The sequence below is a fragment of the Musca autumnalis genome, unplaced genomic scaffold, assembly GCF_047663935.1.
Source record: "Musca autumnalis isolate F117 unplaced genomic scaffold, ASM4766393v1 scaffold_2, whole genome shotgun sequence".
Taxonomy (NCBI): domain Eukaryota; kingdom Metazoa; phylum Arthropoda; class Insecta; order Diptera; family Muscidae; genus Musca; species Musca autumnalis.
In genome coordinates, this window is record NW_027411755.1 from 13,136,018 (window position 1) to 13,151,553 (window position 15,536).

Consider the following 15,536-nt stretch of genomic DNA (forward strand, 5'->3'; position numbering starts at 1 on the left):
ATTCCTCAAATGAAAAAACTGCACAAAATTGCCGGCTAAATAAAGAGGTGCGCACCTCTTCGGATCTGTCACTGCCACGCCGTTAAAAGTAACAGCTTCTTTACGGATTCGAGCGTGTTTTAATCGTTCTGAAACTGGGCCAATTAGCTATTCCATGATTGATGAAAGTGGGGCGTTCAGAGGTGATGAAGCTGGGCGGTCTGCTGATGGAGACGATGTTGCTAATGTTTACTCTATAACCTTAAGTAACGATATTAATTGACAGGATGTTACGTTAAACACCTCTACTTTGGCAAATCCACAATTGACTGCTTCAGCTACCGGTCTTCAGAACCTGTCTTAAGCGAGATTGCTATGGGAATGGAATATAGAATAGAAGACCTCCGTAGTAGGTTTCTACAGAAAAGAAAACCTTCTTAGGAAGCTTCTATAGAAAAGAACATCTTCGTAGGAGGTTTCTATAGTATAGAAGACCTCCGTAGGAGGCTTGTATAGAAAAGAACATCTTCGTAGGAGGTTTCTATAGTATAGAAGACCTCCGTAGGAGGCTTCTATAGAAAAGAACATCTTCGTAGGAGGTTTCTATAGTATAGAAGACTTCCGTTGGAGGCTTCTATAGAATAGAAGACCTCCGTTGGAGGCTTCTATAGAATAGACGACCTCCGTAGGAGGCTTCTATAGAATAGAAGACCTCCGTAGGAGGTTTCTATAGAATAGAAGTCCTCCGTAGGAGGCTTCTATAGAATAGAAGACCTCAGTAGGAGGCTTCTATAGAATAGAAGACCTCCGTAGGAGGCTTCTATAGAATAGAAGACCTCCGTAGGAGGCTTCTATAGAATAGAAGACCTCCGTAGGAGGCTTCTATAGAATAGAAGTCTTTCGTATAGGAGGCTTCTATAGAATAGAAGACCTCCGTATAGGAGGCTTCTATAGAATAGAAGACCTCCGTATAGGAGGCTTCTATAGAATAGAAGACCTCCGTATAGGAGGCTTCTATAGAATAGAAGACCTCCGTATAGGAGGCTTCTATAGAATAGAAGACCTCCGTATAGGAGGCTTCTATAGAATAGAAGACCTCCGTATAGGATACTTCAATAGAATAGAAGACCTCCGTATAGGATACTTCAATAGAATAGAAGACCTCCGTATAGGAGGCTTCTATAGAATAGAAGACCTCCGTTGGAGGCTTCTATAGAATAAAGGACCTCCGTAGGAGGCTTCTATAGAATAGAAGGCCTACGTAGGAGGCTTCTGTAGAATAGGAGACCTCCGTAGGAGGCTTCTTTAGAACAGAAGACCTCCGTTGGAGGCTTCTGTAGAATAGGAGACCTCCGTAGGAGGCTTCTGTAGAATAGAAGACCTCCGTAGGAGGCTTCTATAGAATAAAAGGCTTCCGTAGGAGGCTTCTATAGAATAAAAGACCTTCGTAGGAGGCTTCTGTAGAACAGAAGACCCTCGTAGGAGGCTTCTATAGAATAGAAGACCTCCTTAGGAGGCTTCTATAGAATAGAAGACCTCCTTAGGAGGCTTCTATAGAATAGAAGACCTCCGTAGGAGGCTTCTATAGAATAGAAGACCTCCGTTGGCTTCTATAGAATAGAAGACCTCCGTATAGGAGGCTTCTATAGAATAGAAAAGACTATTCTATAGAAAAGAAGACCTCCGTAGGAGGATCCAATGGAATAGAACACCTCCGTAGGAGGATCCTATAGAATAGAACACCTCCGTAGGAGGCTTCTATAGAATAGAAGACCTCCATAGGAGGCATCTATATAATAGAAGACCTCCATAGACCTCCACCCCCGTAGGAGGCTTCTATTGAATAGAAGACCTCCGTAGGAGGCTTCCATAAAATAGAAGAAATCCGTAGGAGCTTTGTATAGAATAGAAGATCTCCGTAGGAGGTTTCTATAGAATAGAAGACCTCCTTAGGAGGTTTCTATAGAATGGAAGACCTCCGTATAGGAGGCTTCTATAGAATGGAAGACCTCCGTATAGGAGGCTTCTATAGAATAGAAGACCTCCGTATAGGAGGCTCCTATAGAATCGAAGACCTCCATTGGAGGCTTCTATGGAATAGAATACCTCCATTGGAGACTTCTATAGAATAGAAGACCTCCGTAGGGGGCTTCTATAGAATAAAAGACCTCCGTAGGAGGCTTCTATAGAATAGAAGACCTCCGTATAGCAGGCTTCTATTGAATAGAAGACCTCCGTATAGGAGGCTTCTATAGAATAGAAGACCTCCGTATAGGAGGCCTCTATAGAATAGAAGACCTCCGTATAGGAGGCCTTTATAGAATATAAGACCTCCGTATAGGATGCTTCTATAGAATAGAAGACCTCCGTATAGGAGGCTTCTATAGAATAGAAGACCTCCGTATAGGAGGCTTCTATAGAATAGAAGACCTCCGTATAGGAGGCTTCTATAGAATAGAAGACCTCCGTATAGGAGGCTTCTATAGAATAGAAGACCTCCGTATAGGAGGCTTCTAAAGAATAGAAGACCTCCGTATAGGAGGCTTCTATAGAATAAAAGACCTCCGTATAGGAGGCTTCTATAGAATAAAAGACCTCCGTAGGAGGCTTCTGTAGAATAGAAGACCTCCGTAGGAGGCTTCTATAGAATAAAAGGCTTCCGTAGGAGGCTTCTATAGAATAAAAGACCTTCGTAGGAGGCTTCTATAGAACAGAAGACCCTCGTAGGAGGCTTTTGTAGAATAGAAGACCCTCGTAGGAGGCTTCTATAGAATAGAAGACCTCCGTATAGGAGGCTTCTATAGAATAGAAGACCTCCGTATAGGAGGCTTCTATAGAATAGAAGACCTCCGTATAGGAGGCTTCTATAGAATAGAAGAGCTCCGTTGGAGGCTTCTATAGAATAGAAGACCTCCGTATAGGAGGCTTCTATAGAATAGAGAACCTCCGTAGGAGTCTTCTATAGAATAGAAGACCTCCGTATAGGAGGCTTCTATAGAATAGAAGACCTCCGTATAGGAGGCTTCTATAGAATAGAAGACCTCCGTATAGGAGGCTTCTATAGAATAGAAGACCTCCGTATAGGAGGCTTCTATAGAATAGAAGACCTCCGTATAGGAGGCTTCTATAGAATAGAAGACCTCCGTATAGGAGGCTTCTATAGAATAGAAGACCTCCGTATAGGAGGCTTCTATAGAATAGAAGACCTCCGTATAGGAGGCTTCTATAGAATAGAAGACCTCCGTATAGGAGGCTTCTATAGAATAGAAGACCTCCGTATAGGAGGCTTCTATAGAATAGAAGACCTCCGTATAGGAGGCTTCTATAGAATAGAAGACCTCCGTATAGGAGGCTTCTATAGAATAGAAGACCTCCGTATAGGAGGCTTCTATAGAATAGAAGACCTCCGTATAGGAGGCTTCTATAGAATAGAAGACCTCCGTATAGGAGGCTTCTATAGAATAGAAGACCTCCGTATAGGAGGCTTCTATAGAATAGAAGACCTCCGTAGGAGGATTCTATAGAATAGAAGACCTCCGTAGGAGGATTCTATAAAATCGGAGACCTCCGTAGGAGGATTCTATAAAATCGGAGACCTCCGTAGGAGGATTCTATAGAATCGGAGACCTCCGTAAGAGGCTTCTATAGAATAGAAGACCTCCGTAGGAGGCTTTTATAGAATAGAAGACCCCCGTATAGGAGGCTTCTATAGAATAGAAGACCTCCGTATAGGAGGCTTCTATAGAATAGAAGACCTCCGTATATGAGGCTTCTATAGAATAGAAGACCTCCGTTGGAGGCTTCTATAGTCTTGGTTATGGAATTTTTTAAATCTTTTAGTGAGCCAAGGCTATAGTCGTTCAAAAACCACAGGCATATAAAAAATATTACATTCAAAACCTTTAAAAATCGCTATTAATTACACTCCTTGGTTTCGATTAAAAAAACCAAATTCGAATCAATTGAAAAAGATTTGATTGATAACATTTATTTTGAACCGATATTCTGTAATACATCACCTGGGTGTCAGTTTATTTTTCATTGCTCCCACACACAAACACACACAAGTGCACAACACTAGACATTCTTGTAAATAATAGCACATACTCTTTATATACACACATTCACACATATGTAAATTATCACGATTACATAAATTACAACAAACGGAGAAACTAGGTACCTACGCCATTACATCTTCTATAGATTCCCAAAACAAACAAAAAAGCGGTTCCTTTCCAGCGGATTATGCGCACACATTCTATTACAGCCAATCCAAATGAAGGCTCACAAGGCATACAACAAACGGAAGAATCGGAAAAATCTATTTGACATTCCGTTTTAAACACAACAACACCGACTGCTAAACTTATGTACCTTTGCTATACAACCGTAGAATCATTTAAAAAATATTTCATCGATTTTAAGCCTTCCTCAAGTAAAACAGGGGTTGGTTTTCCAATGCGTCTTGCTTTCGTATCATTCACTTCACCCAACAAGAGTTGAGGGTAAATGGAAGTCAACACAGAAGTCAATGGGACTACTTCTTTCCTTTAATAACGACAACAACTACAACAACAAGTCATTCAAAATACCCCATAAAACACCAACAACAAACAACAAATGGGCGGAGCTGTTACAAATTATAAAACCCAACAAAACCAACGACCGAGTTAAGATCTGCATTGCTTTCATCGCTTTATTGCCGGTAATTCAAAATAAATGACGCCCCTTTTTCTTGTTTCGAATGCCGCCGCCGCCAGCAACGGCTCGACAATTATTACAACAACAAGACAAATCATAGTCTGTATGAGCGGAACTGAGAGTAAAGTTATCAACCACCATCAGCGTAGATAAGGCAAATAATACCGCAAATTCCATAAGAACAATCTGTGTTGTGTAGAGAATTTCATTGTTCTCCTGGCCGTGTAGAGTTTCTCAAATATACGGGATTAGAGAATCAAAAGAGAAAGGCTCTTTTTCGTCTATTGAAAATACAGTGGGCAAGCGAATTATTGCACCAAATTCGTAGGTTTACTAAGATTTATCTGAAATTCTTCTGCCGTTCATGAAAGAAATCAGGTTCGAAAAAATTCAAATACATAGTCTTCGATTCTTCCAGGATTGGCTAAAAATCATCTTTATAGCCTTTATATGGAAGCCAAATTTTTTTCCAAATTAGTTTAATCCAAAATCCGAAGTTTCCAACTGTCAGATTAAAAATTTAAAACTGACTCCGATTAAAATTTGGATTTTTAGAAACAAAACTCCACCAAAAAAGGTCAAGTCAAACGTGAACCCAAATAGGCCAAACTTCTTTCAACTAAGTCAAGAAAGCCTATGAACCCACAGAGGTTAAACTTTCCACAATGTTGTTCAGGTCAATCGTTGATCTATTGAAGCCAAACATCTACCATAAATGACTAAACGTCTATTTTATGACATGACCTTTTCCACAAAACACTTCCGGGTACAGGAGTCTTCTCCATAGTTAGTTACTTCAAAATAAAAAGAAGGGACATGGAAACATTTAACATATTCAAAATCGTGGAATTCTCAAATTATAGTCTAAACTTCCTCCAGAGGTTAATAGTCATTGACAATTAATCAGGGGTCGCAGTCGTTAATCAGAGGTACATAGTCATTCATTGATCAGGAGTCTCTAGACATTTCTGGTTGAAGGTCAATTGTCATTGATCAGAGGTCATTAGTCATTAGTTCTTGACAAGAGGTCAATAATCATTGGCCAGAGATAAATAGTAATTGACCGGAAGTTAATAGTCAGAGACCAGAGGTCAAAGAAGGCAATAGTTATTGGTCAGAGGACAATATTCATTGGACAGAGCTCAATGGCACCAGACCAGAAGACAATAGGCATTGAGAAGAGGTCAATAGACATTGACTAGAGGTCAATAGACATTGACTAGAGATCAATAGGCAATTGGCATAGACCAGAGATCAATAGCCAATTGGCAAAGACCAGAGGTCAATAGGCATTGACTAGAGATCAATTCGCATAGACCAGAGGTCAATAGATATTGACCAGAGGTCAATAGACATTGACCAGAGGTCAATAGACATTGACCAGAGGTCAATAGACATTGACCAGAGGTCAATAGACATTGACCAGAGGTCAATAGACATTGACCAGAGGTCAATAGACATTGACCAGAGGTCAATAGACATTGACCAGAGGTCAATAGACATTGACCAGAGGTCAATAGACATTGACCAGAGGTCAATAGAGATTGACCAGAGGTCAATAGACATTGACCAGAGGTCAATAGAGATTGACCAGAGGTCAATAGAGATTGACCAGAGGTCAATAGAGATTGACCAGAGGTCAATAGACATTGACCAGAGGTCAATAGACATTGACCAGAGGTCAATAGTCATTGACCCGAGGTCTATAGACATTGACCAGAGTCCAATAGAGAATGACCAGAGTCCAAAAAACATTGACCAGAGGTCAATAAGAATTGACTAGAGGATAGTAGTCATTGACATATTCAATACTCATTGATAAGGTCAATAGTCATTGACCAAAGGCCAATAGACATTGACCAGAGGTCAATAGACATTGACCAGAGTCCAATAGAGAATGACCAGAGTCCAATAGACATTGACCAGAGGTCAATAGACATTGAACAAAGGTCAATAGACATTGACCAGAGGTCAATAGACATTGACCAAAGGTCAATAGACATTGACCAGAGGTCAAAAGACATTGACCAGAGGTCAAAGAGACATCAGAGGTACATAGTCATTCATTGATCAGGAGTCTCTAGACATTTCTGGTTGAAGGTCAATTGTCATTGATCAGAGGTCATTAGTCATTAGTTCTTGACAAGAGGTCAATAATCATTGGCCAGAGATAAATAGTAATTGACCGGAAGTTAATAGTCAGAGACCAGAGGTCAAAGAAGGCAATAGTTATTGGTCAGAGGACAATATTCATTGGACAGAGCTCAATGGCACCAGACCAGAAGACAATAGGCATTGAGAAGAGGTCAATAGACATTGACTAGAGGTCAATAGACATTGACCAGAGGTCAATAGACATTGACCAGAGGTCAATAGACATTGACCAGAGGTCAATAGACATTGACCAGAGGTCAATAGACATTGACCAGAGGTCAATAGACATTGACCAGAGGTCAATAGACATTGACCTGAGGTCTATAGACATTGACCTGAGGTCTATAGACATTGACCAGAGTCCAATAGAGAATGACCAGAGTCCAAAAAACATTGACCAGAGGTCAATAAGAATTGACTAGAGGTTAGTAGTCATTGACATATTCAATACTCATTGATAAGGTCAATAGTCATTGACCAAAGGCCAATAGACATTGACCAGAGGTCAATAGACATTGACCAGAGTCCAATAGAGAATGACCAGAGTCCAATAGACATTGACCAGAGGTCAATAGACATTGAACAAAGGTCAATAGACATTGACCAGAGGTCAATACACATTGACCAGAGATCAATACACATTGACCACAGGTCAATAGAAATTGACCAAATGTCAATAGACATTGACCAGGGGTCAATAGACATTGACCGGAGGTCAATAGACATTGACCAAAGGTCAATAGACATTGACCAGAGGTCAAAAGACATTGACCAGAGGTCAAAAGACATTGACCAGAGGTCAAAAGATATTGACCAGAGGTCAAAAGACATTGACCAGATGTCAATAGACATTGACCAGAGTTCAAAAGACATTGACCAGAGGTCTATAGACATTGACCAGAGGTCAAAAACATTGACCAGAGGTCAAAAGACATTGACCAGAGGTCAATAGACATTGACGAGAGGTCAATATACATTGACCAGAGGTCAATAGACATTGACCAGAGGTCAATAGACATTGACCAGAGGTCAATAGACATTGACCAGAGGTCAATAGACATTGACCAGAGGTCAATAGTTATTGACCAGAGGTCAATAGACATTGACCAGAGTCCAATAGAGATTGACCAGAGTCCAATAGACATTGACCATAGGTCAATAGATATTGACCAGAGGTCACTAGACATTGACCAGAGGTCAATAGACATTGACCAGAGGTCAATAGACATTGACCAGAAATCAATAAACATTGACCAGAAGTCAATAGACATTGACCAGAGGTCAATAAACATTGACCAGAGGTCAATAAACATTGACCAGAGGTCAATAAACATTGACCAGAGGTCAATAAACATTGACCAGAGGTCAATAAACATTGACCAGAGGTCAATAGGCACTGACCAGAGGTCAATAGGCATTGACCAGAGATCAATAGACTTTGATCAGATGTCAATAGATATTGACCAGGGGTCAATAGACATTGACCGGAGGTCAATAGACATTGACCAAAGGTCAATAGACATTGACAAGAGGTCAAAAGACATTGACCAGAGGTCAAAAGACATTGACCAGAGGTCAAAAAACATTGACCAGAGGTCAAAAGACATTGACCAGAGGTCAAAAGACATTGACCAGAGGTCAAAAGACATTGACCAGAGGTCAATAGACATTGACCAGAACTCAATAGTCATTGACCAGAAGTCAATAATCATTGAGCAGAGGTCAAAAGTTATTGGCCAGATATCAATAGTCATTGACCAAAGGTCAATAATCATTGACCAAAGGTCAATAGACATTGACCAAAGGTCAATAATCATTGACCAAAGGTCAATAGACATTGACCAGAGGTCAATAGACATTGACCAGAGGTCAATAGACATTGACCAGAGGTCAATAGACATTGACCAGAGGTCAATAGACATTGACCAGAGGTCAATAGACATTGACCAGAGGTCAATAGACATTGACCAGAGGTCAATAGACATTGACCAGAGGTCAATAGACATTGACCAGACAATAGACATTGACCAGAGGTCAATAGACATTGACCAGAGGTCAATAGACATTGACCAGAGGTCAATAGACATTGACCAGAGGTCAATAGGCATTGACCAGAGGTCAATAGACATTGACCAGAGTCCAATAGACATTGACCAGAGTCCAATAGACATTGACCAGAGGTCAAAAGACATTGACCAGAGATCAAAATACATTGACTAGAGGTCAATAGACATTGACCAGAGTCCAATAGACATTGACGAGAGGTCAATAGACATTGACGAGAGGTCAATAGACATGACCAGAGGTCAATAGACATTGACCAGAGTCTAATAGAGATTGACCAGCGGTCAATAGACATTGACCAGAGGTTAATAGACATTGACCAGGGGTCAATAGTGTTTGACCAGGTGTCAATAGACATTGACCAGACAATAGACATTGACCAGAGGTCAATAGACATTGACCAGAGGTCAATAGACATTGACCAGAGGTCAATAGTTATTGACCAGAGGTCAATAGACATTGACCAGAGTCCAATAGAGATTGACCAGAGTCCAATAGACATTGACCATAGGTCAATAGATATTGACCAGAGGTCAATAGACATTGACCAGAGGTTAATAGACATTGACCAGGGGTCAATAGACATTGACGAGAGGTCAATAGACATGACCAGAGGTCAATAGACATTGACCAGAGTCTAATAGAGATTGACCAGCGGTCAATAGACATTGACCAGAGGTTAATAGACATTGACCAGGGGTCAATAGTGTTTGACCAGGTGTCAATAGACATTGACCAGACAATAGACATTGACCAGAGGTCAATAGACATTGACCAGAGGTCAATAGACATTGACCAGAGGTCAATAGTTATTGACCAGAGGTCAATAGACATTGACCAGAGTCCAATAGAGATTGACCAGAGTCCAATATACATTGACCATAGGTCAATAGATATTGACCAGAGGTCACTAGACATTGACCAGAGGTCAATAGACATTGACCAGAGGTCAATAGACATTGACCAGAAATCAATAAACATTGACCAGAAGTCAATAGACATTGACCAGAGGTCAATAAACATTGACAAGAGGTCAAAAGACATTGACCAGAGGTCAAAAGACATTGACCAGAGGTCAAAAAACATTGACCAGAGGTCAAAAGACATTGACCAGAGGTCAAAAGACATTGACCAGAGGTCAAAAGACATTGACCAGAGGTCAATAGACATTGACCAGAACTCAATAGTCATTGACCAGAAGTCAATAATCATTGAGCAGAGGTCAAAAGTTATTGGCCATATATCAATAGTCATTGACCAGAGGTCAATAATCATTGACCAGAGGTCAATAATCATTGACCAAAGGTCAATAATCATTGACCAAAGGTCAATAGACATTGACCAGAGGTCAATAGACATTGACCAGAGGTCAATAGACATTGACCAGAGGTCAATAGACATTGACCAGAGGTCAATAGACATTGACCAGAGGTCAATAGACATTGACCAGACAATAGACATTGACCAGAGGTCAATAGACATTGACCAGAGGTCAATAGACATTGACCAGAGGTCAATAGACATTGACCAGAGGTCAATAGACATTGACCAGAGGTCAATAGGCATTGACCAGAGGTCAATAGACATTGACCAGAGTCCAATAGACATTGACCAGAGTCCAATAGACATTGACCAGAGGTCAAAAGACATTGACCAGAGATCAAAATACATTGACTAGAGGTCAATAGACATTGACCAGAGTCCAATAGACATTGACGAGAGGTCAATAGACATTGACGAGAGGTCAATAGACATGACCAGAGGTCAATAGACATTGACCAGAGTCTAATAGAGATTGACCAGCGGTCAATAGACATTGACCAGAGGTTAATAGACATTGACCAGGGGTCAATAGTGTTTGACCAGGTGTCAATAGACATTGACCAGACAATAGACATTGACCAGAGGTCAATAGACATTGACCAGAGGTCAATAGACATTGACCAGAGTCCAATAGAGATTGACCAGGGGTCAATAGACATTGACCAGAGGTTAATAGACATTGACCAGGGGTCAATAGTGTTTGACCAGGTATCAATAGACATTGACCAGAGGTCAATAGTCATTGACCAAAGGCCAATAGACATTGACCAGAGGTCAATAGACATTGACCAGGGGTCAATAGACATTGACCAGAGGTCAATAGACATTGACCAGAGGTCAATAGACATTGACCAGACAATAGACATTGACCAGAGGTCAATAGTCATTAGACCGAGGTCAATATTGATCGACTAGTTGTCACTAGTCATTGACAAGGGGTCAATAGTCATTGACCAGAGATCAATAGTCATCAGTCTGTCAATAATCATCAGAGCTCAGTCGTTATTGAAGGGAGGTCAAAATTGATTTACGAGGGGTCAATATTGGTGGAACAGACATCAATATTGATTGACAAGTGGTCCACTTTCATCGACTAAAGGTGAATAGTCATTCACCGGAGGTCAGAAATCATTGAGAGGAGGTCAGTAGTCACTGATCAGAGGTCAATGTTGATCGACTAGATGTCAATAGTCATTAACCAGAGGTTAATAGTCATTGACCAGTGGTCAAAATGGATAGACCAGAGGTCAATGTTAAAAGACCAGAGATCGATATTTTGATTCACCAGAGATCAGTACTGATTGGCAAGTTTTCAATATTCATTGACCAGAGGTGAATAGAAATTGACTAGAGGTTGATATTGATTTACCAGAGTTCAATCAATAAATAATAATTGACCAGAGGTCATTGACCAGGAGTCAATGGTCATTGACCAGGCGTCAATAGTCATTCTGCAGAGGTGCATAATCATTGATTAGAAGTCAGTAATAACTGGCCAGGGGTTAATATTCATTGAACAGGAGTCAATATTCTTTACTCAGATGGCAATAGTCATCCATTATATCATCAACTGAGGTCAGTCATCAATAGAGGTCATTGATCAAAGGTCGAAAGTCATTGACCAGGGGTCAATAGTTATTAACCAGCAATCTATAGTCATTGGCCACTAGCCTTAAACCAGGGGTCAATAATCTTGGATCAGAGGTCAAATATCTTTAATATTCTCAAAACTTGGACCTATATACCATTAAAATCTCAAAAATTGTCCCGAAGAAGTTAAAAATTCTCAAAATGTACGCCTATATACCTCTGTCTTTTCAAACTGTGAACCAATATAGCTCTAAATTCTCAAAATTTGGACTTATTTGCCCCTACAATCTCAATAATAGGACCAAAAAAGCTCTAAATTCTCACAATGTGGACCTATATACCCTTAAATGATCAAAACGTGGACATTAATATCCCCACAGGCTCAACAATTGTCCCAAAAAAGCTCTATACTCTCAAACGGTGGACGTATATAGAATTTAAATGCTCAAAACGTGGACCAGAATAGCTCTAAATTCTCAAAACAATAACCTATATGCCCCTGCAATTGGCCCAAAAAAGCTCTAAATTCTCAAAAGATGGACCTAATTCCCCAACATTCATAAAAATTGATCCGAAAAAAGCTCTAAAAATTATATAACTCTAAATTTTCCAAACTTGGACCTATATTCCCCTACAATCTAAAAAATTGTCCTCAAATACCGTTAAATTCTCAAAATATGGACCTAAATACCTCTAAATTCTCACAACATCCACCAAAAACCTATAAATTCTCACAACTTGGACCCATATACTTTTAAATTCCCGAATACCTTTCAATTCTTAAAACGTGAACCCAAGGAAAACAGTTTAGTTTTTTTGCTGAACAGCCCACTGTCGCAAAGTCAAATTGGACAGATTCTCTCTTTCTTGTCACCCAACAAACTTGCGAGATTTTGCGAGAGCTTTCAGCCCTTAACAAAAATATGCATTCGCAAAGAGAACAAATAACCATCCAGCCAGCCATCCGTTCACCCATCTATCGGTATGGGGTGTTGCTTCTTCCGCTAGCTCCCCATCAACGAAATTGTCAAGCCATGGAAAAGCAACAATACAACATTTTTTCGGGCATGCTCAAATGTCATCCACTTGTCAGAGTATTGGTGGTGGTGGTCGAACCAATGCCAGCCACACAACAAAGTAAGGGATTGGAGTGCTCTGTTCTATGTTAACCGGCATCAGACAGCGGAGACTGGTGCCAAAATAAGAATTCCAGTAAGAATTGATACCGCAACGCGTAACGACGACCAACGACAACAACGAAACGAAGACGAGACGTCGACGAGGAACAACAACGCGCGAAGAAGACGAAAAAGAAGAAGAAGACGGCGAAAAACGAAATCGACAAATCGCGAAGCTCAGCTATTTGACCAATATATACCTGGAAAAAGTGCTTGACTCGGCCATTCTTGGGCAGACAGACGGACACCCCACTGTTGCAAATAAGCAAAAAACCTATCCGTATCCCGTTAGTCGTTATCGTCAACTCTTTACAAACGGTTAGCTGCAGCAGAAATAATGATAGTCTAAAATAAAAACTGGCAACGTCGACGGGTTTTGAAAAAAAAGAAAAACAGAAACAACAAACAAACTGAAGAAGAAAAAAGAAAAAACGCTGAGTTTTGAAAAAATAAGGAAAAGAAAAAAGAAATAATTTTGAAATCCAAACCAAATATTGAGTTTCCGTTAATTTGTTCTGTTTTTTGAAAATTAAGCAATAAATTTTAAAAATCCAAAAAAGAAGTCAAGTGAAATTGAAACCCCAACGTAACGGTATCTGAATCGAATGTTCCAAAGTGAAATTTTCAAAACAAAATTTGAAAAAATTTGATCGAGTGCATGAATTCGTTGTCTCTTGCTTAAAAAGTTGTGAAACTGCAACGTGACCTACGAACCGATCGGGGGACCGACCTACCTTTTCTTTGTGATATCGAATTACCCACCATAAAATTCTCTTCAATGAAAATGGAGGATCCAAACCTCGCTGACCAGTATGTGCAGGAGTTTGTGCTTGAGCATCTGGAGGATGGTACCTCGGCGCCGGTTGGTGTAAAACGCGAAGATCACAGTCCCACCTCAGCGGTGGCCAAGATAACCTGGACTGCTGAACCGGCCACCATTGGCCCTGAGGATGAGGAAACCGCCGTTGAACCTTTGATCAAGATGAGAGCTTTTTCCACAAATTGGCCACACATGGATGAGAGACGCCTACAGCCCCTATCACCACCACCAGAAATCTATACCCATGGACCAATGACGGGCCAGGCGATATTAGTGAATACCTCAGTGCCTGGAGGAGTACCATCGACACCACCCGAAACACCACCTGTTATTGGTTCACCAACGGGAAGTACCTGTGCCCAGGCCTATGCTGGAGTGCCAGCTTCGCACTATGCCACACATCATCGGCCCACTCCCACTAGTGCCGGCTTGACCCAAGAAATGATGTGGCTGCCCAATTCCATGCGTACTGATCCCCAGCCTTTGGATTTGAGGCCACTGGCAGGACCCAGCCAGGAGGAAGAATGGGAAAGGCATCGTGAATACATGCAATCTGTGGCAGCTGCCAATCATCATCACAGCCACCATCTGCATTTGCAGCAAGCACAACATCCCCACCACCATCATCATTTTCAGCATTTGGAACACTTGGCCCCCATTAACATGCATCCTTCACCCTATCACAACATAACCAACTGTCCACCAACAAGCGCCTCCTCCTCTGCTGGTTTACACAATACCACTTCCAACGGGCATCAACACTCTACGAATAGACCAACCTCGGTATGTTCCACACGCTCATCGACAAATTCCCCGCGCACCGTTTCGGGACACTATTCCACATCCAGCCAACTGGGCTTGGATGATTGCATAGATGATGATCTTCTCACCACTCTGTCGGTACGGGAACTTAACAAACGCCTGCACGGATGTCCTCGAGAAGAAGTCGTGAGACTAAAACAAAAGCGCAGAACTCTGAAAAATCGTGGCTATGCACAAAATTGTCGCTCAAAAAGGCTGATGCAGCGTCATGAGCTGGAAAAAACAAATCGCCAGCTAAATCAAGACCTACATCGATTAAAATTGGAATATACTCGAGTGTGTCAGGAACGCGATCAACTGAAACAACGTCTGCAATCACGCAGTGGTCCTAGTTCCTCACCACCAAATTCAGCGACGGCAAATTGTGCCGGAGGTGGTGGCCCCGGGGCGAGTGGTGGCGGCCCAAGTTCCCAACAACAATTGTCTAGCGAAAATCAGAGCTCTCCCGAATTCTATCTCTGACGGCAATTAGCAGCAGCTGCCAATGGTCACCATCCTCACCACCCTCATCATCATCATCAGCACCATTCTAATGTTGTGGCTGCCGCTGCTGCTGCAGCAGCTGTTGCAGTCCGTGATCATCATCAGCACCATCATTCGGCACAAAATTCCCATTCACATCAGGCCCATCAATGGACTTCATCGGCCAGATATCAACAGCAACATATGATGCAACAACAATCCAATGCCGCTGCCGCCGCCAACGCGCTTCATGGACCGCTTCATCAATCACAGACGCCGCAAAATATTCTGCAACAACAACCAGCACCACCAACAGCAGCAGTTGTAAATTAATTAGAGGATCCAGCTGTTCAAGAAAATCATCATCTCATCATCAGGTTCAAAATGATACAGAGACACACACATAAGTATACGTTCAGAGGTATGTAGGGAAGAGTTGT

At 41.3% G+C, this 15,536-nt stretch overlaps 1 protein-coding gene across 1 annotated transcript; it reads left to right on the forward strand.

The window, feature by feature from the left end:
* The first annotated feature begins 12,916 nt into the window (after nucleotides 1-12,916).
* tj (Maf family bZIP transcription factor traffic jam) lies at nucleotides 12,917-15,107 on the forward strand. The gene has a single exon (XM_073965097.1). The coding sequence runs from the start codon at nucleotides 13,771-13,773 to the stop codon at nucleotides 15,094-15,096; it is 1,326 nt and encodes a 441-aa protein (XP_073821198.1). The 5' UTR covers nucleotides 12,917-13,770; the 3' UTR covers nucleotides 15,097-15,107.
* Nucleotides 15,108-15,536: the final 429 nt, after the last annotated feature.

Bases quoted from the DNA above. Each gene is read 5' to 3' on its own strand.
- tj (XM_073965097.1), top strand. From the start codon at position 13,771: ATGAAAATGGAGGATCCAAACCTCGCTGACCAGTATGTGCAGGAGTTT.